This window comes from Oryctolagus cuniculus, chromosome 16 (assembly GCF_964237555.1).
Source record: "Oryctolagus cuniculus chromosome 16, mOryCun1.1, whole genome shotgun sequence".
Taxonomy (NCBI): domain Eukaryota; kingdom Metazoa; phylum Chordata; class Mammalia; order Lagomorpha; family Leporidae; genus Oryctolagus; species Oryctolagus cuniculus.
In genome coordinates this window covers 65,810,636-65,834,645 of record NC_091447.1, presented here as the reverse complement: position 1 = coordinate 65,834,645, position 24,010 = coordinate 65,810,636, and the positions used below count along the sequence as shown (strand labels likewise).

Genomic DNA, 24,010 nt, shown 5'->3' with positions numbered 1-24,010 from the left:
CGCCCTGCCTGTCAAGCCCTGGAATTCACAGTAACAATGTGACATTCGCTACAGGGAGCACCAAGCACGTGATGCTAATTGGAAAAGTGCTATCCTGGTTTTCCCAAACCCCCACCCCCCAGCCTGCCCTCTGGGGTCTCCTTGGACGGGAGGGGGCCTCCTGAACCCCCCCCGGGGGGCTTCAGGGCTGGTGGGATCCAGGAGGCAGGAGGGGGCGCCAGCCGGCCCCTCGGGACAGAAGTGGGGCACCCGTGGGAACGCTGTCTGTCACGCCCTGCGCACACGGCTCCCCAGGGCCCCGTGGTGGCGCTGGCGGTGGCGGCGGCGGCGGCGGCGGCGGCGGATCAGGCCACGTGTGCCCCGGCGCCGGCCCCGTGCCTGGCTCCCATGTGCGCCCGGCCCCGCTGCAGGAGCCACGGGCCCCGCTGGAGCCCTGGGTCTGCGCGCGAATCCGGGCGCAGCCCCCAGGTGTGCCGCCCGCCAAGGCAAACAGGAGGTGAGCTCATGGCCCCGCCGCGGGCAGCGGGCAGGGCGGGGGGGGGGCACGCTGGCCTTTGCTGGAAACTGGCTGGGCTGGGCCGGCTGCTCCCCCCAGCCGCCTCCTCCAGGGGCCCACCTTGACTTCCCCCTCCCCTCTGCAGTGCCTGGCACAGGAAGCTGACAACAGTTGGGGCTCAGTGTATGTGTGTGGACTAGAGAGACGTGCTGGGGGCAATCTGCCCACCTCCAAACTCCGCCAGGACCTTCCACGGATCGGACTCTTTACGTCTCCTTACCACCGCCTCCAGGAAGCCCTCAGTGACTGCTCCATAGCCTCCCCTCCCCTCCTCCCTTCCACCCCCTGAAAACAGATCTGGTAATAACTCCGCTCTCACACCTGTCTTGTGTAGCGGCCTCCGGCCAATCACGCCGCTCCACCCCCCCTGCTCTGTGCCTCAGTTTCCCTGTCCAGTGAGCAGAAGCTGTGAGGACTGGCAGGCCTGGGGGGAGAGGCTAACCGGCCCCGGGCACCTTGAGGCTGGGAGGGGTCATTTTTGTGTTTGCAGTGATCTTTAGTTTTATGAGAGGAAGGCCCAGCCCAGCCTTGCACGTGGGTCTCCTCGGGCTGGGGGGGGGGGGTGGCAGACACAGCACCTCCCACCGCACAGATCCGGGACACCAAGTCAGGCCCTGGGCAGACCCCAGCTGGGGTCCCCTTGCACCTGCGCGGGGAAGCTGGAGCCCCCGTTCTCGGCTGCTCACCCCCATTTCCCAGTGGTCCCCACCTCCACCTCCGAGCAAGGGAGGGGACTGGGTCCCTGGCACACAGCAAGCGCTCAGTAGCTGAGTGAGAGAGGAGGCGGGGCGGTGTGTGTGGGGGGTGGCTCCCCTTTCTGGGGTTCCCCCCCCGACTCACTTTCCCCGCGTATACCCAGCTTCAGCCCGGCGACTCCGGGTGGGGCCTTGAGCGCCGAGCCCAGCGCCATCTGTTTACTTTGTGGCCGGGCGCTGGGCAGGGCCCCGGTGGGCCGTCCCCTACCGGGCCAGTGCCACGCGCATAAATAGCGCCGCGGGCCTCGTGCGCGGTAGAGAGCCAGCAGCCCCGGGCCCCGCCGCCGCCGCCGCCATGGCTCCAGCCGCCGCTTGCGTTCTCCTGCTCGCCCTGGCCGCCCTCCGTGCCTCGGGCCAGGCCCAGATCCCGCTGGGTGAGCCAGGACCCGAGGGAGATTGGGGTCCCGGCTCGTGGGGGCGCGCAGGGCCGAGGTCGGGGGAGCAGGCTCGGCGTCGGGGGATCCCCACGGCGGCGGCTGCAGCGAGGAGGGGGCTCGGGGTGGGGAGGGGCCCCAAGCCCTGACGCCTCAGCAGTGCCCCCTGTTGCCGCAGGCGGAGACCTTGCCCCGCAAATGCTCCGAGAGCTGCAAGAGACGAACGCGGCGCTGCAGGACGTGCGGGAGCTGTTGCGACAGCAGGTGCGGGACTGAGGCGGAGGGGCAGGGGCGGCGGGGGGGGAGGGGGGCGCGGCCTGGGGGCCTCCCCCCCACCCCCGGCTGACCACCACCCGCGCCCGCAGGTCAAGGAGATCACGTTCCTGAAAAACACCGTGATGGAGTGCGACGCGTGCGGTGAGCGCCGGGGACGTGGCGGGCGGGAGAGGCGCGCGCGGAGCGCTCCCGGAGGGCGGCAGGGAGGCGGCCGCGCGCCCCCCGGGGGGCGGGCAGGGGCGCACAGCCGGGGCGCGGCGCGCGGGATCCCGCCCCGCCCCGCCCCCGGCCGGCCCCAGCCCGCGCGCGCGGCGGTCCTGAGCCGCTCCGCGCGCGTTTCCGCCCCCGCAGGGATGCAGCCCGCGCGCACCCCCAGCCTGAGTGTTCGGCCGCTGCCCGAGTGCGCGCCCGGCTTCTGCTTCCCGGGCGTGACCTGCACCGAGACGCCGGGGGGCGCGAGCTGCGGGCCCTGCCCCGCGGGCTTCACCGGCAACGGCTCGCACTGCACCGACGTCAACGAGGTGAGCGGCGCCCCCACCCCCGCCCCGCCCGCCCGCCGCCCCCACGACTCCCTCCTCCCCCCCCGCCGGTGCTCGCCCCGACCTCGCCCTTCCCGGCCGGGGCACACGCCAGGACGACGTCCCCGCGGCCCTGCCCACGCCCCCCTCCACCACCCTCTGTGTTGCTAGTGACCCCCACCCCGGCGGGAGTGGCCGGCCCCAGCCGCCCTCCCCCCCCCAGCCAGGGGCCGCGCCCGCCAACGATCCTTTTACTGCTGGGGGGCGCCCGCCAGCGAGACCCCACCGCCGCCGGGCGCGCACGCCGCGACGCCCACTGCCCCCTTCCTCCGGGGATGCCCGCCCCCCGCATTCCCTCCGTCGCCCCTGAGGGGCCAGCCCCCTGCCGGCGCGCCCCCTGACTCGCGCCGCCCCCCCCCCCCCCGCGCCCCGCAGTGCAGCGCCCACCCCTGCTTCCCGCGAGTCCGCTGCACCAACACCAGCCCGGGCTTCCGCTGCGAGGCCTGCCCGCCCGGGTACAGCGGCCCCACCCACGAAGGCGTGGGGCTGGCTTTCGCCAAGGCCAACAAGCAGGTGAGGGGGCCCGGCGGCGAGGAGGGCGCGGGGACGGGCTGGGGGGGGGTGGTGGAAGTGCGCCTGCGCGGTAACCGCGGACGCCCCCTCCCCTAGGTCTGCACGGACATTAACGAATGCGAGACCGGGCAGCACAACTGCGTGCCCAACTCCGTGTGCATCAACACCCGGGTATACGGCCTGCGGGGTCGCAGCAGGGCCGGGGGTGGGGGCCGGGGCTGCGGGCCGCCCTCCCGCCCGCCCGCGCTGACCGCCCGCGCCGCCGCCGCCCCCGCAGGGCTCCTTCCAGTGCGGGGCCTGCCTGCCCGGCTTCGTGGGCGACCAAGAGTCCGGCTGCCGGCCGCGCGCGCAGCGCTCGTGCCCCGACGGGACGCCCAGCCCGTGCCACGAGAAGGCGGACTGCGTGCTGGAACGCGACGGCTCGCGCTCGTGCGTGGTGCGTGCGGGGGCGGGCGGGACCCGGGGGCGGGCAGCCACGCCCAGGCGCCCGCTGATGTCCGTGCCCCCCGCCAGTGCGCCGTCGGCTGGGCGGGCAACGGGCTCGTGTGCGGCCGCGACACCGACCTGGACGGCTTCCCGGACGAGAAACTCCGGTGCCCGGAGCGCCAGTGCCGCAAGGTGGGCGGGGCGGGGCGGGGCTGTGGGCGGGGCGGCCCCGTGGCCACGCCCTTCACGCCCCCCATGCCCGCCGCCCCCAGGACAACTGCGTGACGGTGCCCAACTCAGGGCAGGAAGACGTGGACAAAGACGGCATCGGAGACGCCTGCGACCCGGACGCCGACGGTGACGGGGTCCCCAACGAGGGGGTAAGGCCGCGCGGGCGAGGGGCGGGGCTTCCGCTGCAGGGGGCGGGGCCAGGGAGGGACCTTGGCGGCCTGTCCCGCAGGACAACTGCCCGCTGGTGCGGAACCCAGACCAGCGTAACGCGGACGGCGACAAGTGGGGCGACGCGTGTGACAACTGCAAGGGTCAGAAAAACGATGACCAGAAGGACACCGACCGGGACGGCCGCGGTGACGCCTGTGACGACGACATGGACGGCGACCGTGAGCGGGGGCGAGGGGCGAGGGGGCGCCGCGGGAGGGGGAGGGGCAGGCGAAGACAGAGCCCTCCCACCCGCTGGGTCACTCCCCAGAGGCCCACGACAGCCAGGAGGCAGGAGCGCGATCCGGGTCTCCCACCTGGGTGTCCAGGGGCCCAGGCCCAGGAGCCACCACTTGCGGCCTCCCGGATGCCTTAGCCGGGACTGGACAGGAAACGGAGTGGGGGGCTCGAACCCAAGCGCAGGGGTCCCAGGTGGGAAACACTGGCTGCACGCCCAGCCTTGGGGTCTCCATCTTGTCCACAGGGATCCGGAACTCCAACGACAACTGCCCCAAGGTCCCCAACTCCGACCAGAGGGACAGTGACGGGGACGGCGTAGGGGACGCCTGTGACAACTGCCCGCAGAAGAGCAACGCGGACCAGGTGCGGGGTCGCCTGGCAGGAGCAGCCCGGGACAGAGCGGGGGTGGTCGTCGGGCTCGGGGGTCTCTCCTCCGCCCCTCCCTGAACCCCTGCGCCCTGTGTCCACGCCCCCTAGAGCGATGTGGACCACGACTTCGTGGGAGACGCCTGTGACAGTGACCAAGACCAGTAAGGAGGCCGCCTGGGGTGCGGGCGGGTGGCGGGGGTCGTCTGCGCAGCCCTGCCAGTCACCGCCCGCCTACCCCGCTGCCCGCCCCAGGGATGGCGACGGACACCAGGACTCCCGGGACAACTGCCCCACGGTGCCCAACAGCGCTCAGCAGGACTCGGACCACGACGGCCAGGGCGACGCCTGCGACGAGGACGATGACAACGACAGGGTCCCCGATGCCCGGGACAACTGCAGGCTGGTGCCCAACCCGGGCCAGGAGGACTCGGACAGTACGAGGGGCGGGGCCGCGCTGGTGGGCGGGGCCTCGAGGGGGCGGGCCGTAGATGGTGGGGAGGCACTTGGTGGGGCGTGGCCACGGTAAGAGGGGTGTGGGGCTGTGGCTGGTGGGCAGGGTCGTAGCTGGGGTGGGGCTATGTCGAGGGGCGGGGCCTTGTGGGGCGGGGCCGTGGGTGAGGGGCGGGGCCTTGCTGGGCGGGGCAGCGTTCAGGTGGGCGGTGCTCGGCCTGCCCCACCCCCGGCTCTCCTCCCTCCTCAGGGGACGGCGTGGGCGACGCATGCCAGGACGACTTCGACGCCGACAAGGTGGTGGACAAGATCGATGTGTGCCCCGAGAACGCCGAGGTCACCCTCACCGACTTCCGGGCCTTCCAGACGGTCGTGCTGGACCCTGAGGGCGATGCGCAGATCGACCCCAATTGGGTGGTGCTCAATCAGGTGGGCGGTGGGCGCGGCGCTGGTGGGCGGGGGCGGGGGTGAGGGCTCCGTGGCTGAGCCCCGGCCCCGCCCCTCCCCAGGGCATGGAGATCGTGCAGACCATGAACAGCGACCCGGGCCTGGCTGTGGGTGAGCGCCGTGGGGGGATGGGGGCGTGGCCGAGCGTGGGGCGTGGCCGAGCGTGGGGCGTGGCCAGACGGGTGGTGTAGCGGCCCGGGGAAAGTGGGGGCGTGGCTAGACGGGGCGGGCCTCCTAGGTGCGAGGAGGCTGGGTCTGTGGGATCTGGCCCGCGATTGGCTGGGCCGGCAGGGGCGTGGCCAAGGGTAGGTCGCGGGGAGTGGGCGAGGCGGGTCTGGGCCGCGGTGGGCCAGCGTCGGAGCCCCACAGCCCCGGCCCCTCCACAGGGTACACGGCCTTCAACGGCGTGGACTTCGAGGGCACGTTCCACGTGAACACGGTCACGGACGACGACTACGCCGGCTTCATCTTCGGCTACCAGGACAGCTCTAGCTTCTACGTGGTCATGTGGAAGCAGATGGAGCAGACGTACTGGCAGGCCAACCCCTTCCGGGCTGTGGCCGAGCCGGGCATCCAGCTGAAGGTGCAGGGGCCCCGCGGAGAGAGGGAGGGACCCACATCCCATCCGCTGGCCACTCCCCAGACGGCCGCAGCGGCGGAAGCCAGGAGCCGGGAGCTCCATCCGGGTCTCCCACGCGGGTGCAGGGGCCCCGCGGGAGCACGGCGGGCCCGCGGAGAGAGGGAGGGACCCACATCCCATCCGCTGGTCACTCCCCAGACGGCCGCAGCAGCGGAAGCCGGGAGCCCGGAGCTCCATCCGGGTCTCCCACGCGGGTGCAGGGGCCCGAGGACTCGGGCCATCCTCTGCTGCTTTTGCAGCCATAGCAGGGAGCGGGATCGGAAGTGGAGCAGCCAGGACTCGAACCTGCGCTCCAACACGGGACGCTGGCGTCGCAGGCCTGGGCTCAGCCCGCTGCACCCAGTGCCGGCCCCAACAGTCCTAAGCCCATTTCCCACCAGCTCTGGGACGCACCCTCCACCCCAAAACCCTGCCAGTGGCTCCCACAAGCCCTGATACCTCCCCAGAGCCCCCAGACTCCCAGGACCTCAGCTCATGCCACAGATACCAAACCCGCAGGTCACCTGATCCTGCAGCCCCCCAGGCCTGTCCATGGCCCCCAGGTCCTCGAGGGACCCCAAGATCACCATGGCCCCATAAGGCCTCCCCACCGTGGTCCCCAATACCTCGTGGGCAGAGACTGACCCACAGCCCCGCCCCCACCTGTCCCACCAGGCAAGGTTGGGGGGAGGGGCTTGGGGGGCCGGGAAGGCCTCTGACCCCCCTCTCTGGGCGGTCGCAGGCTGTGAAGTCCTCCACGGGGCCCGGGGAGCAGCTCCGGAATGCACTGTGGCACACGGGGGACACGGCGTCGCAGGTGCGGCTGCTGTGGCAGGACCCCCGCAACGTGGGCTGGAAAGACAAGACGTCCTATCGCTGGTTCCTGCAGCACCGGCCTCAAGTGGGCTACATCAGGTGGGCGCGCGGGCCGCTCCGCCCTAGACGGCCCAGGGTCAGCCCCCACCCCGGACAGCCCAGTGTCCGCCTCCCACCCCCAACAGCCTGGTGTGCGCCCCCACCCCGCCCCCGCTCCCATCACCCACTCGCTTGCTCTTAGCTGAGCCTCCCCCCACCCCGGCTTCCACACCGCTAGGAAGCCCAGTGCTGTGCTGAGGTCCACCATCTGCTGGTTCGCCTCCTGATGGCCACAACGGCCCGGCCAGAGCCAGGAGCCTGGTGCTCCATCTGGGCGCCCCCTGCGGGTGGCAGGGACCTCAGGGCTCGCCCCCCCCCCCACTTCCTGGGCTCACTGTTAGCCCGGAGCTGGGTGGCACGTGGAGCAGCGCGACCCTCCTCCCTGTCGCCCGCCCGCAGGGTGCGGTTCTACGAGGGTCCCGAGCTGGTGGCTGACAGCAACGTGGTGTTGGACACGACCATGCGGGGCGGCCGCCTGGGCGTCTTCTGCTTCTCACAGGAAAACATCATCTGGGCCAACCTGCGCTACCGCTGCAATGGTGAGCGCGGGGCGCGCGGGGCGTGGCGGGCGGGCGGGGACGCGGCCCGGCCCCGCCCCTCACCTCCTGTCTCCCCCTCCCCCACCACGCAGACACCATCCCCGAGGACTACGAGGCTCAGGCCCAGCGGCTGCAGCTGGCCTAGGGGCGAGCGCGCGGACCCCGCACTGGACGACGGCTGCCCTGGCCGGGGCCGGCCTGGGGTGGCAGAGAGCGAGGGGCTCGGAGCGGACGAAATAAAGTTGTGTGAGGGCAGCGCCTGGCTGTGGTCTCTGTGGCAGGGGAGGGTGGGGGCAGAGGAGCTGCACCGGGGACCCCATGCCCAGGCCTCTGCGCCCACGCCAGCCCCGCCCCACCGCACCCCACCCTACCCGGGGCCGGCCGCAGCGTCCTGGCCCCTCCTGGCCCCGGGCCTGTTCTGGGGGGCGCGCGCGGCCCCCGCCCACGCCTCAACGCCGAGGAAGGAAGAGCTGGCGGGTTGACGGAGAGACTGAGAGGCAGAGACAAAACCTCGCGTTTTTATTTGTCTGTTTCATTACAAAGAGTGCAAAGTACAAAGACAAAAGCATCCGCGCCACAGGGCGGGGCGGGGGCGGCCGAGTGCGCCCCGCCCCCACCCCACCCGCCCGCCGCGCCCCCTGACGTCGCAGCAGGCTGAACATGCTGTCCGGGGGCGGCAGAGCCGGCCTGGGCCGGGGCAGGGGCAGGGGTCGGGCCGGCGGGTTTGCATATATCAGAGGAGCCACCCAGCGTCCTGCTGGGGGGACACGGCGGGGCCGGGGACTGCCAACGTCCTCCCCCTCCCCGGGGTCTGGTGGCCAAGGCCACGCTGTCCCCGCATCACCCCCCAGCGGGCAGGCGGTCAGAAGTGCTGGGCCGTGTGGGCTGCGCAAGGACAGACTACCGGCCCCAGCGCTCGCTGCGTGACCCTCACCGCTCCCCACCGGCAGTGGGGGCGGCAGATGGAGCCGGCAGCTCCCCCAAGGTCCAGCAGCTGCCCCCCCCCGCCTCCACCCCCGCGTCCTCAGGGAGGACCCCAGCATGCAGGCCTGCGGGTGCAGGTCTCCCGGCAGCCTCCGGGGGCCAGCGCGTGTGGACAGACGCCCCGGACATAGCAAGGGCTAAGACGGGCATGTGACCCCCCCACAAACACTCGCTGTGAGCCCAAGGGGATCAAGGGCAAGTTGGGCACAGGCCGAGCTGACTGGGCAGGGCCTGGGGGGGACCGTCCCAGGGGTCCCACCCACATCACAAACCAAGAACGAGTCCCCGTGGGGACCCTGGGCCGCGCCCAGAGCCTGTGTGACCCCCCCAGCAGCGGCTCCATCAAGGCCCAGAGCAAAGGGGCTTCCGCTCTCCTGGGGGGCTGCAGAGGGTCCCCCAATACTGCCAGGCCTGCCCCCACTCAGCCCACAGCTGGGGGCAGCAGGGTCCTCTTTGGAAACAAGAACTTGGGGTGCGGGTTGGGGGGAGGTTGGGACGCAGGGTGTGGCCCAGCTGCAGGCCCCCCCAGGCATGGAGGACCGGGCAGGGGTACCAGAGCTCTGAGGCTGTGGCCGCCGGGCTCCCCACGGGCCTCTCGCCTGCTCCTGTCCACCCGGGCCCTGGCAGGGAGCACGGGTCTGTCTCACTGTCCACCTGACGGCTGTCGGCCATAGCGTGTGCCCCGGGACAGTTACACTGCCCGGGAGATACCCGGCCACATCCAGTCCCCGTCCTCGCCCACGAGGCCCGTGGAGGGACAAGCTCCCGCCTGCTCCCGCCCTGGGGAGACCTGGCAAACAGTCGGGCCTGGCTTCCTTGCGGTCTGGGGGCAGCCGTGCAGTGCAGAGCCTGGCCAAAGCTGGGAGCCTGCGGGCAGAGCCGGGGAGGGGGCAGCCCTGGCCGGGGCCTGGCTCCCTCCCAGGACCGTCCCAGGCCGGCAGGTGCGGCCAACCCTCGTCTGGAATCCCAGTATTCGCATCGGGAGGCCCAGGCTGCCCCCAGAAGCCGTCTCGTCTCAGAAAAGTCTTGGGGACCCAGCGGATCGAGCACGGAACAGAAACGACACGGCGACAAGACAAACAGAAAAGCCCCGGTGGGGCCCCGGGAGGGGCTGGAACATTCGAGAACAGGGGGCGCCACGGCCTCGCCGCCCGCCCGCCGCCTTCTCCCTGCAGGCTGAGCTCGGTGAGGGGCGCCACCGACACGTCCCAGTCCCGGGCGCCGCACCGCGCCGCGCCCCGCCCTCACTCGGTTCCAAGGGCCGCGGCTGCAGACGGGAAGGGGCCGGGGCTCCCCGGCGGAGTCCCCGGCGCCTGGTTTGAAGATTTGCATCCGAGCAGGTCGCGCCTGTGGTTTTTAAGGCCGTTTTTTAAAAAATTCTACATACACGTCTACTGGTAGTCAAACTCTTCTGTGTACACGGAGTTTTTCTTTAAAAAAAAAAAAGAAAGTCCCCTTTCTCGGGCCCCTGCCTCGGCCACACCCACAGGACCGGCCCAGGGGAGGGGCTTCCCACACCTGGCTCCCAGGAGAGGTCGCCCAGCGGGCCGAGGGCAGCACCCCCTCCCCTGCACGGCCACCGGCTGCCTGGAGCGCTCCCCAAGCGCCTGCACCCCTGGGCCGGTGCGGGGGGACAAGGGTCACCCCCACCCTGGTTCTCGGGGTGCCAGGGAGCCGCAGCCTTGTCTGGGGGGGGGGTGCACTCTCCCCACCCACGCCCCCAGGCAGCGGGAGGCCTGCAGGGAGAGAGAACCGAGCGCCCTCCGCTCACGCGCGCCACGTGCCCCCAGCCCCCGCCGGGCCCTGTAAGCGGGATCACCTGGGGGTGGGCGGGGTCGGGCCCCGGTCCACCTGCCCACACTTCCAGTTAGCTTAACAGAAACAAAGGAGTAGGTAACGCGGGGTTTCCAGGTGCGGGCGACATGCTCCGGGCAAGCGCTGGCTTGGGGGGGCTCAGCTCCGCCACCCCCCGGTAAACACAGATCCAAAGAAAACAAAAACACAACTAGGAGAGAGCCCCTGGCTGCCTCCCACGCGCGCCCCCGACCCCACGCGTGCGCGCTCAGAGGATGCGGCCGCGAGAGGAAAAGGGACCGCAGAAAAAACCTCCGGGGCCGGCCGCGGCGGGGCGGGGCGGGGCGGCCGGGGGCGTGGCCGGGGCGTGGCCCGGGTGGCACCGCCCGCTCCCGCCGGGTGGGCTCCAGCGCTCTGCGTGCGCGCAGAAATTTGTATAAAAGACAGCCGTCAAAATAGTGTTTATTTCGCGTTGCGCCCGCCCCGCTCTCCGGCGCTCTGGCTAACCGCGTGGGGGGCGGCAGGCGGCCGGGCCGGGGTCGGAGGAAGGCAGTGAGAGCTGAGCAACAGTCGGCGATGCCCCGCGGCCCGCGGACGCCCCCTCCCCAAACCCGGCCCGCCGCCGGCCGCAGGGAGCCCCCGCTCTCCGCACCGCGCGGCGCGGCGCACCGGGCTCACCCCGAGGCGGGGCGCCAGGGCACGAGCGCAGGGGCAGGGGCCTCACGGCCTCCAAGCCCAGCCTGGCCCCGAGCGGACGGACGCACGCACGGACCGGGCTGCGGCGGAAGTGGACAGCCTGGGGGAGGGGGCGGGCGGGCGGGGGGCGCTGGGCGGCATTGCAAGCTCTGGATCACAAGCTCGGCCGTTGGCGGGGGCGCGGAGCGCGGCCGGCCCCGGCTCGGGGCGGCACCGGCGGGTCACTGACCGGCGGGGGTCACAGGCGGTCCATTCGGAAGGTGTCCTCCGTGGCCGGGTCGGCCAGGACCATGTCGGGGTCGTTGAGCATGTGGAGTCCGTCCAGGGTCAGGGGGTCGATCCTGAGCTCCTCCAGGGGGAACTGGTTGTCCGAGTCAAAGCTGACGTCGCCCACGCCGGCCAGCGTGCTGGTCAGTTCTTTAGAGAGGCTGGGGGGGGACTCTCCCGTCACTGGGGGGGGAGGGCACACGAGGCAGAGCTGAGTCCCGGCCTCCTCGGGGACACACTCGGCCCCGCACAACTCCCTGCCCCTGCCGCCCGCCAGCCTGGCTTCCAAGGCCAAGGGGGGATGGATGAGGGCGTGGGGGGGCTGGGGTTTCCTGGGTGCTGGGCACCGGGCCCGCAGCAGGGGGCTCTGGTACCCACACCGGTGTGTGTGCCGGGAGGCGGCTGCGGGTGGCACGGGGGGAGGGGGCGGGCCAGGCAGGGGCCCCTCCGTCGTCAGCGTGTCGGCTAGCGCAGGCCAGCAGCACGGACCAGAGGGGGAGTGGCCGGCCCTGTCCTGAGCTCGGGCGCCCACGCCCTGGTCCAGGTTGGGTCTCCCCGGCCGGAAGCCCAGGAGGGAGGGGCCCGGCCTCCCTGGGCCCCTGCCGAGAGGGTGGGCACTGACTGCAGGGCCTCACCTGTGAGGATGATGTTCGGGATGCCGCTGTGGCTGGAGTAGGCCAGCTGCGGGGGGTCCGGCAGGCTCCCGGGGCTGCCCGCCAGGCCCATCATGGCGGCCTGCGAGTAGTTGAGCGTGGACCCCGGGCTGTAGAGGCCGCTGGAGCTGATGGCGCTCTCCATCATGTTGAACTGCTCCAGCTGCCAAGGGAAGCGCCCGACTCGTGACCTGTGACCTGTGACCTGTGACCCCCGCACGCCTGCACTCCCCTGGACGGATGGATGCCCGAGCGGCTGGCCCCAGGCTGCGGCTTCATCCCCCAGCCCCGCCCAGCCAGGCCAGCGCCACCTCCCAGCCAATCCCCCCCCCGTGTGGGCCGCGGCCAGGCCCTGCCTACCCTACCCCTCCACCGGCAAGGTGGGGGGAGGGCGTGGAGGGGTGAGGCCGAGGGGCAGCGAGGGGGTCCCTGGAGCGCGTGCAGCCTGGCCCCGCTCACCTGGTGGGACAGAGCATTGGCCTGCCGGGCCGCCATCTGCTGCTCATAGAACGCATCCCCAAACACGCTGCCCAGGGCGGAGGAGTGCTGTGGACACAAGAGAGGGCTGCTGCGGCCCGGCCCCCGACCCCGGCGTGGCCTCTCCTGGGGGCCTCTGCAGCCTGGCACCCCCCAAGCATCGCCTTCATCTAACAGCCTGCAGCCCCCATTCCCGCCGCAGGGAAGGTTATGGGGGGTGGCAGAGACGCGCCCTAGAGGACAGCTGGGGAGGGAGGCGGGGTGCGGCACGTGGGCTTGGTGGCCCATGATGGGCCCCACGGGGACACAGGGACACGGAACAGGTGCAGGCCACACACAAACACACACTTGGATGGGACGCGCACACAGGCTGGCCACCGGCTGAGAGCGCGAGGTTCAGGCAAAGCTTCCCCAGCCCAGGCTGCCTGCCTGAGACCCGGGGCCCAGGGCGGGGCGGGGGGGGGCCGCATGGCGCTGGTGCTGCCGGGGGGGGGTGGGGGGGTGCTGGGGACCCTTACAGGGAAGAGATCTGCCAGAAAGGGGCCGCCTGGAGCCCACACGGAGGGGAGGCCTGCTGGCGAAGTCAAGGACGACACAGCCCGAGGCCACCGGCAAACCCGCAGCTGGGAGCCCTCCGAGGGGCAGGGTGGTCGGGCCACCCCGCACGCGCCCAGCACCTGGCCAGGTTGGACGGCTGCACAAAGACCCCGCACGTCCTCCAGGCTCCAGGCTGGCCACGGGCCCACAGCTGGTGTGGGCACGGTGGGCACTGTGCCAAGGGCAGGGGGTGGTGCCCACCCGGCAGGCGGGGTGCTCCTGAGGCCCAAGATTCTACGGGACGCCCGGGGAGGGAGGCACAGGCAGCCAGGAGGGGAGAGGACAGTCAAATCGCCCATTCTGGGGCCGGCACAGGGGGTTCGGCCACCGCCTGCAGTGCCGGATCCCGCGTGAGCGCCGACTCGAGTCCCGGCAGCCCCGACTCCCTGCTCACGCGCCTGGGAAAGCAGCAGAAGATGGCGCAAGTCCTTGGGCCCTGCACCCACGGGGGAGACCCGGAAGGAGCCCCTGGCTCCTGGCTTCAGCCTGGCCCAGCCCTGACTCTTGCACCATTTGGGGAGTGACCCGGGGGTGGGGCTTGGGCACCAGGCGGGCGCCTGCTCCTGACCTGGGGCCTCGGACTCGGGAGAGCTCCGCACGCACCTGCCTCACTCGGAAGGGGGGAGGGGACTGCCCCGGGACAAGGCTCAGCGGGGGCGAACACGGTGCCCACTGCGGGCTGGGCGTCGCCAGGGTGGGAGGTGCAAGGTGTTGGGCTTGGGGGACTGGTGGGCCAGTCCTCAGGGACCTGGCCACAGCAGGAAGCCAGGGCCAGCCTCTGCACAGCTGCCCGGGACGGACAGAGGCACGAGATGGCTGCCTGCTGCTTGCTCCCTGGCCGGCAGGCCAACCCGCCTAGGCTTTAGGCAAAGATGAGCCGACCGCTGAGTCTCCCCGAGAGAAGCCCACCTGGCCCCTCAGCCTTGTCATGTGCAGCGAGAGAGAGGGGCGGTTAACGGGGACTGGCGCTGTCGGCCTGGGACGGGCCCTGCCGAGCCCACGGTGGCCACGTGGCAAGACCACAGCTCTCAGCCGGCGTGGACAGAGTGACGGAGTGCGTGCAGTGGCCAGGCTGACCCCGACTCGCTCACAGTCACTGCTGGCCGCTCACCCAAGGAGCCGGGGCCTCACCCTTGCCTGCGGAGCCTCCCGGGCCCTCCAGGGGGCGGCTTCAGGGCTCTGGGGGTTTCTCAGCGGGTGTCGTTTGGGGATGGGGTGGCCCCAGGGAGCCCCTGACAGAGGTTCCATATGGAACCCTGGCCCCAGAGCTAAAAACGTTCAGCGCAAGGGCTGGTGCTGTGGCGCAGCGGGTGAAGCCGCCGCCTGCAGTGCCGGCATCCCATAGGGGCGCTGGTTCGAGTCCCGGCTGCTCCACTTCCGATCTAGCTCTCTGCTGTGGCCTGGGAAAGCAGTGGAGGATGGCCCAAGTCCTTGGGCCCCTGCACCTGCGTGGGAGACCTGGATGGAGCTCCTGGCTCCTAGCCCAGCTCCGGCCATGGTGGCCACTTGGGGAATGAACCAGTGGATGAAGACCTCTCTCTCTGCCTCTGCCACTCTGCCTTTCAAACAAACAAATCTTAAAAAACAAAACAACAAACCACACAGCCCGTGCGGCAGCCGCAGGGCAGAGAGGGAGCCCCATGCTTCCGGAAGAAGCCTGGACAGGAAGTGCCGGGAGTGAGGGACAGGACACAGCCTCAGCGCACCCCCCACAGGACGGGCACAGGGCGGCTCGATGCCACAGCCGCACTTGGAGAGCGCCTGGGGTGGCCGAGGGTGCCCAGCCACTGCAGCTGGGGGGCAGGAGGGACTCCCCCCGCCTTGAGGAGCCTCAAGGGTGCTGAGTGGAGCACTCTGGTGTCACCAGTGCCAGCGAGGAGCCCCCACCCCAGCCAGGTGCCCCTCCCCCCGTCCTGCCCAGGGCCCCACCCCGGGGCAGCCTGGTCGGGGCACAGCGCTGGTCCGATGGCGTGCACGTGATGAGATGGAGTGAGACACGGGGCACAGACGGGGGAGAGACGGGGGTGCACGGGGTGCGGGGGTTGGCGGCGGCCCTTACTTGCGGGGAGCTCCCGGGGGAGAAGCCTTGATTGGAGACGGGCGAGGTAGGAGACTGGTTGGCCGGGGAGCCGGCGCTAGCCCGGTACTGCTGCAGAGCCGGCGCCTGTGCGACAGACAGGTCAGCCCCGTGCCGGCCGGCCCCGCCCCCGCAGGCCTCCCGCCCCCAGCCCCCGGGCGCCGCATGCCCGCCCTCAAGCACCTGGGGCCCTGCCACCACGTGGGAGACCCAGACCCAGCGCCCGGCTCTCGTGGAATTTGGGGTGCACCTGGGGGAAGGGAAAGCCCTCTCTCTCTCTAATGCGTTTTAGAAAGGGGCAGCCTCAGCTCTGGAGACTTCAGAGCCCATCTGTGGCGCCCAGGCACACCTGTGCGCACGCATGCGTACACGGGCAGGCACGGTGCTGCCCCCTGCTGTGGGCCCTGGACAGGCCCCCAGCTCTCGGGACACTGGCGGTCATCAGGACAAGCCTGTGAGGACGAAGGACCCCGGCTTCTCACGGCAGAGGCCCAGAGCCGGGGGGGCGGGGGGGGCGGCGCTGAGCCGGACTGGGAGCAGGCGTGAGAGCAGTGAGGCCCCACTCAGCCCTGGCCCCGCCCCCAACCCCTGCCATCCCTCAGGGATGTCTGTCTGCTCAGTGGCGGCCCCTGCAGGCAGCAGACAGGAGCCCATCTTTCCGTGGGCAGCCGGGGGGAGGGGAGAGGGAGGATGAGGGGGGGAGGAGAAGGGAGGAGAGGGAGGGGGGAGGAAGAGGAGGGGGGAGGAAGAGGAGGGGGGAGGAGAAGGGGAGAGGGAAGGGGAGGAAGAGGAGGGGGGAGAGGGAGGAGGAGGAAGAGGAGGGGGGAGAGGGAGGGGGAGGAAGAGGAGGAGGGGGAGGAAGAGAAGGAGGGGGAGGAAGAGGAGGAGGGGGAGGGGGAGGAGAGAGGGAGGATGAGGAGGGGGAAGGAGGAGGAGGGGAGGAGAGAGGGAGGAGGAGGAGAGAGGGAGGAGAGAGGGAGGAGAGAGGGAGCAGAAAGGGAGGAGGGGGGAGATGGAGGGAGGAGGGGGAGGGGGAAAGGAGGAGGAGGGGGAGGAGAGGGAGGATGAGGGGGAAGGAGGAGGAGGGGAGGAGAGAGGGGGGAGGGTGAGGAGAGAGGGAGGAGAGGGGGAGGAGAAAGGGAGGGGGAGATAGAGGGGAGGAGGGGAGGGGGAAAGGAGGAGGGGGGAGGAGAGAGGGAGGAGGAGGGGAGGAGGGGGGAGGAGAGGGGAGGAGGAGAGAGGGAGGGGAGATGGAGGGGGGAGATTGAGGAGGGGGGAAGGAGGAAGAGGGGGAGGAGGGAGGGAGGGGGAGATGGAGGGAGAGAGGGAGGAGGAGAAAGGGGGAAGAGGAGGGAGGAGAAAGGGGGGGGGAGAGGGAGGAGGGGGAGGGGAGGAGGAGGGAGCCCGAAGCCCAGCTGCCAGGCCCGCCTCCACCACAGGAGAGGGGAGGCACTGTGTGCCGGACCCGGGGCCAGGGCGGCACAGGTCTCTGCCTGCTGGCTCAGCTGCCCGCACCTCCCCGCAAGGGCTGGGTGTGTTTTGGGGGGGCGTCCCCTAGGCAGGTGGAGTCCCCGCCTCTCCCTTGCACCAGGGCAACCTGGGTCAAAGTGAGGGGCTGGGGCTGAGAACTGCCCACACCCAGCACGTGTGACCCGAGTCCGAGCTGTGGCCGTCACCCCGGGCCCTGGGGGTCACCGCTGACAAAGGGGGGGACCGGAAGCCGCGCCGCCCGCCTGCTGCCCCGCCCTACCCGGGTGACCCCGCAGCCTGAGGATTCAGTGTGCTCTTGCCCCCGCCCCCGGCTTACCGAGCTGATGTCAGTCCCCATGGACGGCTGGCCCGGGTTCTCTGGGGGGGACTGGGGGAGAGAGGACGGGACCGTGACCGCGAGCGGGGGGAGCGGCGGCCCCCGCGTCAGGCTGGCGCTGGGCATCAGGGGGCCACCCGGGGGGAGGCCGACGGGCACCTGCGGGGGCGGTGGGGGCGGCTGCTTCTGGGAGGCGGGCGGCGGCGGCGGCGGTGGGGGCTGGGGCTGCGGCGGCGGCGGCTGGGAGCCCGCCTGGGTGAAGAAGGCGTAGGGCAGCTGCTGCTCCAGGGCCAGGGCGTCCATGGCCACGGCCTGCGGGAGAGGCGGGCATCAGGGCGCAGGCCCCGGACCGGGGGCTGCCCAGCATGGGGGCGGGGCAAGGCGCAGCCGGCGGGGTGGCACCCCGGGACAGGGAGCGACCCCGCGGGGCAGCTGGACAAAAAGGAAAGGGAAGAGACAGGAGGCAGAGGCGCGGCACGGACAGCTCCGCGAGGACCCTGACCCCAGGGACCCCTGTGCGGGCAGAGGGCAGAGTGTGGGCAGCGGCGTGGGGAGGGCGGTGCAGGCTCCGGGAGGGACACAGGGACCGGGGGCAGTGCCATCGTGGTTACGTTAGGGGTTAGGGATTTAAACAAAGAACATGAAATGGACAAACTCCTAAAAACACGTGCGCCTCCAGAGCTGACGGAAGATAAAGGAGGCGGCCGGCGCTGTGGCCGGTGGGGGGCTAGGCGGCTGCCTGTTCCTGACCCAGCCGCTCCACTTCCGATCCAGCTCCCTGCCGATGTGCGTGGGAGCATGGCGGAAGACGGCCCCGTGCTTGGGCCCCTGCCACCCACGAGGGAGAGCCACACAGGGCCCTGGGCGCCCGGGTTTGCCAGGGTCAGCCCTGGCTGCACTTCCTGCCATTTGGAGTAGCGGAACAATCGGGCAACTTGGATAAAACAACCGACCGCCCAGGAAGAACAGGAGATGGGGCAAATGCGGCAAAGGACACAGACGCGCGGGACGTTTTATTACGGAGAAGTCTGAGAAGGCGCTACGGAGAACGTAGCCTGCGGAAAGCGGGGCCGCCCGGGAAGGGCGCGGGAGACCCCAGGGCCGCTGAGTTTTGCATTTTTGTGCTGGGAAATCCCACAGGAAGCAGCAAGGCTCTCGGGATGCCGGGGCCTCCTGGGAAGGGCTAGGGGCTCCCAGCCTCCCCCCACCCCCACCCCACGGCCCCCTTGCCTCGCACCTGAGTGATGGGAGACAGCGGCGACAGGGTGGGTGACACCTGCGGGGTCTGCTGCCGCCTGGCCTCTGTGCTCAGGGACAGGGAGCTGACGCCGGCCGGGCGGTGCTGCGGAGAGGAGCCCGGGGTGTTCATCCCTGCGGAGGAAGGAGGCGGCGAGGGCAGCTGTGAGTCCGGCTGAGCAATGGCCACTCACACCCTCGGTCACACTTTGCGGGAGCAGCCCCCATGGCTCACAGAAGCCACCGGAAGCTTCCTGATGGGCAAACCCCTCTCTAAGGCCCCATTTCCTGACCCAGGGGTCCCCCACCTCTTTTCCCATTCATTCCTTAAGGAGGGGTGTGTTCTAAGGGCCCAGCCAATCAGCACGTCCCCATCTCTAACACAGCTTGTGATTGGCCCCCAGAGAGGGCATGTGACCTGGCTGGTCCAATGACAACCTGCCCTGAGACTTTGGCTGGAATTCCAGGAAGGGCTGTCTGCAGCCGCAGGGCACAGAGGACAAGGAATGGAGGGTGCTGAGCCCCCAGCCAGCCACACTTGCACTTCGGGGTTCAGGAGGCGATAAACCCCCTTCTCTGCCGACACTGGCTTGAGTTTCAAGCAGCCTCAAGCCTGGTCGTCTGCCCTATCTCCCCCCAGGCTCACGGCTTTCTTCACCCTCCTCCAAGGCACCAATGTGCGTCCCTGCAGCCCCTCCGTTCGCCCCCGCCCTCCCACGCCCACACCCTCCGCCGTCCGTGCCCGCACGCTGGAGGGCTCTTCCCGGGGCCGCCGGAGCTGAATGCCTAACTCCTCCATCTTCTTACAGCACCCGCTCCCGCCGCAGCTCCTGCCAGGGCCACCCCAGGGGCCCTCCCCACGCCCTGCCGCACCGAGGGGCTGGGTGAGTCACGTTTCACGTGGCAGCGGCTGGAGCCTGCTGGGTTAATGCGGGGCGCCACACCAGAAAGGCAGCAGCCCCCCCACCGAGGATGGGGGAGCCCTGGGGGCGGGCCTGGCGACCCCCACCTGCCCTCCAATGTGGCTTCCTCTGGGACGATGGGGGTGATAACGGCCACCCCCTCGGGTTCATGGCGGGGCCCCAGTGAGGTCAGGAGCAGGCTGGCCCGCAGTCAAGGCCAGGCAGGGCCGTCTGACTCACCCTGGGAGATCCGGGCCCATCCTGCCGAGGGCGCCGGAACAACCTCGCGCTGCCAGATGGCACGCAGGTTTTCGGGCCTGCGGAAACATACCCGGCACGTGCCCAGGGGGTGACGGGCGGCTGCTCGCAGGGGCGAGCTCCGTCACGCCTGCACTTCCCCTTGGATGCCGGGGTGGCTCCACTCAGCTGAGCCCCACGGCGGCGGGGCGGGGGTGGGCTGGCCCTGGCCATGGCTCCTGAGGCAGAGCCCACAGGGCCAGAGTTGGCACAGACGCTGGGCGCCAGCATCCGTGACACGAGGTGAGGACCCAGCGGCTGGGAGCCGGGTCTGTGGGCTTCTCCCTAGTGTCCGCTGAGTGCCCATGACCACGTGTGTGTCCAGCAGGCCGAGGGACACTTGTGCCCGGTCGGGAGCAGGTGTCAGGGGTGAGGGAGGGGGTGGATGTGCCGGGGCACTGGGTAGGGGAAGCCTGGGGCGAGCCGGAGGGCTCTGGCTCATCTTGAGGGGCGAGATGTGGACCCGCTGCTCTCGGGCCTTCTAATTCTTCTAGAAAGTTCTACACGGATTCTCTTGCTTTAGAACCGCTGACTCAGAGAACCCCACACGTGCAAGCGTGGCCACACGAGATGCGCCCTGGGCAGGTTCTGGCCGCTAACAGCCGCCTGGAATTTAAGGGGGGTTTTAATCCTCGCCCAGCAGGCACGGCCGCCCCTCGGGAGGCCAGCTGGGCCGGGCGGGCGCCTCGCTGTTGAATTCCTTTGAGCAACCTGGCTCACCTTGGGGAACGGGAGCAGAGCCAGCTGGAAGGGAAGTCGGGGGCAGGCAGGGAGAGCGGCCAGGCGGGGGGGCAGGTGGCAGGGCCCGCCCCGTGGCACGCAAGTCTGACTGGCAGGGCTGGGGGCGGTGCCAGCGAGGACAGCTCCCGCGTGCTGGCACGCAGCCAGGGCCGCGGCTCGGGCAGACGTGTCAGGAGAGGGGCAGGCTGCTGCCTCCGTGCAGGCCAGGGGAGGGGGCTGGCGTGGGGATGCGATCCGCACCCGTGCCAGGGGCTGGCGGCTCGGCCTGATTTAAGAGGCGCCCAGCGAGCAGAGCCCGTGGGGGGGGGGGGGGGCTGGCGGAGTAGCAGGTTCACAAACAAACCCCACACATGGGGCCAGCAACGGCGATGGCTTTCACATGTGCTGTGTGTCTCCCTGTGTTTGTTTAGACTGGACGCCGGCTGGAGGTGCGCAGCTCCCGGGCGGGCACTGGGGGCTGCCAAGGACCTCCCCAGGGGGAGGGGCTGGTGGTCTGCAGGCGGCAGGGAGGCGGGGGGGGGGGGGGGATGGGAGGCCATAGCCTGCAGCTCCCGCGCCGCTGGGAGGCCCTGAGCCCGCATTGCAGCCTCGGTCCGGCACAGGCGCGTGTGGGTGCCGCCTGCCCGGCCCGAATCTCGGGTTCCCATGAATCAGTGGCTTTTGGGGCCATGCCCGGTGCCCTCTGGCTGGCGGCACGGGGCCAGGGTCCCACTCTGCTCCTCACCGTTCTGGCCACGTCTGAAAACCCAGAAGAACCACGCCTCCCGGGCTGTGCCAGTGCCTAGGTCATCCTCGACTCCAGGTTCCCCGCTTCCCTCGGCATCCGGAAGTCTCCCCGCCCTGCTCCAGGCGCCGCCGCCCCTCCTCACAGCCCCCTCTCCCCAGGGCGACCAGAGGGACTTGGCCAGAAGCGAACGCAAGCCCAGGGCCCTGCCGGGAACACCCGGCTCACGGGACGGCGGGCAGGGCCGACAGGAGGCGGTGGCAAGCCGCAGGCCTGGGACGGCTGTGCAGGAGGAAGTGGGGTGCACTGTGGGGCCGGGCAGACTCTGAATGGGGGACGCTGTGGGTGGCAGGGGCAGGAGGGTGGGGTCTACGTGGGGCGGGGCTTGACAGTGATGGGTCAGGACCGCTGAGGGGACACAGGAGTTAAGGCGGCCGCCAGGGGACAGTCCCCAGAGGGGCGGGACTGGGAACTGGCGAGGAGCCCACGGGCCGTTCCTACCACGCGGCCGAGGGAGAATGGAGCGTGGCACCTGGGGAGGGGCCAGGTGCTTGCCCACAGCCCTTTGGGAAAGCCTGGCTCGCCACGCTGGGTTCAACCCCCCCCCCCCCGCAGCCGCCTTCGCCAGGGCTGTGCCCCGTGCCCGGGCGCTGTTCCAGTTAGGTCAGGCCTACAGCCCGCGCTGGGCTCCTGCCCCGCCCCTGCTGCTGCTGGGACGCCCGTGACTTCTCAGCACCCGGCACCTGCCAGCTTACCCTGGCCCGCGCCACCGATGCCCAGGTGCGTCAGGTTGGCCGTGAGGTTGCCGGTGCTGCCGGAGCTGCTGAGCGCGGGGAAGGTAGGCTCCTCGGGGTCCAGTGGGGTCGGCAGGGGGGAGGGGAAGTGGATGTTGGTGAGGTCGGGCAGGGAGCCCCCCGTGTTGTGCGTGGCGGGGATCAGAGTGGTGGTGCTCTCCTGGTCGGCAGACGGGAAGATGCTGCAGACGGAGCCAGACGGGGCGGGAGGTGAGCGCCAGGGACGGCGGGCAGCCAGGGGTCCCCGGGATCATGGACGGGGAGGGGGGCAGCAACAGTGCAGAAGGCGCCCCCTGGCTGGGTGCTAACACTCGGGATGAGGAACTGGCACTGGGTCAGGGCAGGCCGGGCCAGCCGCTCCTCCATGCCTGGGGATGGGGTGTTGGACTTGGTCACCCTGGGCAGCCTGGGACTGCTGCGTCCCCCGGCCCGGCCCGGCCCGGCCCGGCCCAGCCCAGGGTCCCTCTCTTGGGCTCGCAGCCTCAGCGCACACAGGAAGCTCAGGGGGACCCCCGGGGGGACTTACTTGATTCCAGGGACATCACAGGACTTGGGCCTGGATCCCGTCTGAAAGAGAAGACGGCAGAGGCTGAGGGGGGTCCCGGGGCTCCCACCTGGCACCACTGGTCTTCCCAGGGGTGTGGGAACAGAGACCGGGGGGCCCGCGGGGAGAGGGGCCTGCCAGCCTTGCCCGCTCGCCCAGGGTGAGCCACGAATGGCGCCGAGAGGAAGGGGGCCGCCCTCACGGGGAGCAGTTCAGTCTGCCCAGGGCAGGCGGCCAGGCAGAGTGTAGGGGACAGCTCTGTGCCCTGGGAGCTGCGCCATGGCCACGGCCCCCGCTCAGCAGAGGGTTAGGGCACAGAAACTCAGGTGCCCGAGGCCACGTGCCCATCCTCCGCACCTCTGCCACGGCTCTGGGCACAGAACCACCAGTACTCCCGTCCTTCAGGGCTTGGGTCAGGCCTGGACCCACAGCAGGCGAGGGTGCCCCGTTGGGAAACCACGGGAGGTCTGGAGCCGAGGCCAAGAGACAGTGCTGAGGGCTCCATGGCCGCGTGCTGCAGCGGGTTAAGTCACCACCTGCCACGCCGGCATCCCCTCTGAGCGCCGGTTCGAGTCCCGCCTGCTCCAACTCTGATCCCACTCCCTGATAATGCGCCTGGGAAGGCGGCAGGCGATGGCCCGAGTACTGGGCCCTGCCACCCACGTGGGAGACTCGGATGGAGCTCCAGGCTCAGCCACCGCCACCGTGGCCATCTGAGGAGTGATGTAGCAGATGGAAGCATGCGTTCTCTCTCTAACTCTGCCTTTCAAGTAAATAAAATCTTCAATAAATAAATAAACTCAGCCATGGAGGCACAACTCCCACCCGGGGCCCCGGGGCTGTGCGTGCTCCCTGAGGGGCCCCAGAGGATCCCACACTGTGCAGGCGGCCGGGCCCGTCCCCACAGAGTGGGGCTCCGTGTGGGGAGCAAACCGGACTAGACTGTTACTGGAATTAAGACTTATTCTATGCATCTGCTCTCCCACAATATGGCGCTGGGAGAGAAGTAAACAGCTTCCGCACAGCTGCCTCCAGTTCAACCAATTAACTGTAGGACTTGCTCCTGATTGGAGAGCAGCGTACTCGGCGTGTGGGCAGCCGAGTTGGGATTGGCGGAGGAGGACTATAAAGGAGGAGAGAGACGGCATGCATCAGGAACATCTATGGGGAACATCTAAGGGAACCCGTGCAGCCCCCGAGAAAGCCGGCCGGCGGTGTGCCGCTCCCCTGCGGAAGTGGGGAATGTGGCCAGGGGGAACTGCCCTTCCACGGAGGTGGAAGGGATAGTAGCCAACCCGGGAAGAACCAGCAGCAAACCCGGGGAGGGCCGAGCAGACGAAAGAACAGCGCAGGGTCCTGTGTCGTTCCTCCACGAAGAGGGGGAGCGACATAATGGTGCCGTGACTCGGATAGGAAACCTAGCTTGGATAGGAAACTTAGGACGGATATGAAACTTAGGAGGGAAGAAACGGGAAGAACTGGGAAAATACCGGAGAGAGAGACTAGCAAACAGCCTAGGGAAAAGCCGGACGAAAAGGGTGCCGGAAGAAGCTATTGAAAGCCTAGGCATAGACTCGGATACGGACTACGGGGGGAAGCTGGGAGAAATCTCTAAGGTCGAAAGCGAAAGTGAACGCTAGAACAAACAGATTCGGACGCGGACTGTGGGGAGAGGCCAGGAGAAATGAGGGAGGAATATCGTTGGAGGAAAGCTTGGGGAAACATACCGGGTAGAGAAAAATGTTAGGGAAATTGAAGCCGCGGGGGGCAGGCCGAGGCGGAAACGGAAGCCACTTTGGGGTTCTCAAGTTAGCCCGGGAATAGGGGGCGAAAAGTTGAAACCAGAAGCTGAAACGTGAGCCTGGTTGGGATCCGTCTGATTATCCCGGGGAGCAAAGGACGGGAAGCCAAACCGTGGGGCGGAG

General features: G+C 70.0%; 2 protein-coding genes across 8 annotated transcripts in view; one reads left to right on the top strand and one right to left on the bottom strand.

Annotated features, from left to right (window-relative positions):
- The first annotated feature begins 1,539 nt into the window (after window positions 1-1,539).
- Window positions 1,540-7,750, top strand: COMP (cartilage oligomeric matrix protein). Of its 2 annotated transcripts, none has more exons than XM_070059020.1 (19): window positions 1,540-1,685; window positions 1,864-1,949; window positions 2,051-2,102; window positions 2,313-2,482; window positions 2,915-3,052; window positions 3,149-3,223; window positions 3,330-3,488; window positions 3,566-3,670; window positions 3,751-3,858; window positions 3,939-4,098; window positions 4,401-4,519; window positions 4,634-4,686; window positions 4,778-4,959; window positions 5,226-5,404; window positions 5,485-5,533; window positions 5,809-6,005; window positions 6,784-6,956; window positions 7,356-7,495; window positions 7,588-7,750. In XM_070059020.1, exons 1-19 carry the CDS (start codon window positions 1,607-1,609, stop codon window positions 7,638-7,640), a joined length of 2,277 nt encoding a protein of 758 aa, XP_069915121.1. In that variant the 5' UTR covers window positions 1,540-1,606; the 3' UTR covers window positions 7,641-7,750. The 2 variants fall into 2 exon arrangements, with proteins under 2 accessions (XP_069915121.1, XP_069915120.1); XM_070059019.1 differs by having other exon boundaries at window positions 1,552-1,685; window positions 1,846-1,949.
- Window positions 7,751-7,992: 242 nt separating this feature from the next.
- Window positions 7,993-24,010, bottom strand: part of CRTC1 (CREB regulated transcription coactivator 1) — a 57,197-nt gene continuing 41,179 nt past the window's right edge. For 4 of the 6 annotated variants that reach the window (XM_070059023.1, XM_070059024.1, XM_070059027.1 and 1 more), the window contains 8 exons: window positions 22,068-22,108; window positions 21,503-21,723; window positions 18,085-18,218; window positions 16,848-17,159; window positions 15,023-15,127; window positions 12,349-12,435; window positions 11,872-12,052; window positions 7,993-11,419 (listed from right to left, as the gene is read on the bottom strand). In XM_070059023.1, coding sequence (XP_069915124.1) covers window positions 11,208-11,419; window positions 11,872-12,052; window positions 12,349-12,435; window positions 15,023-15,127; window positions 16,848-17,159; window positions 18,085-18,218; window positions 21,503-21,723; window positions 22,068-22,108 — 1,293 coding nt within the window. In that variant the 3' untranslated portion in view covers window positions 7,993-11,207. The remainder of the gene's footprint in view (window positions 11,420-11,871; window positions 12,053-12,348; window positions 12,436-15,022; window positions 15,128-16,847; window positions 17,160-18,084; window positions 18,219-21,502; window positions 21,724-22,067; window positions 22,109-24,010) is intronic. The other 2 variants (XM_070059025.1, XM_070059026.1) reach the window with 1 other exon arrangement.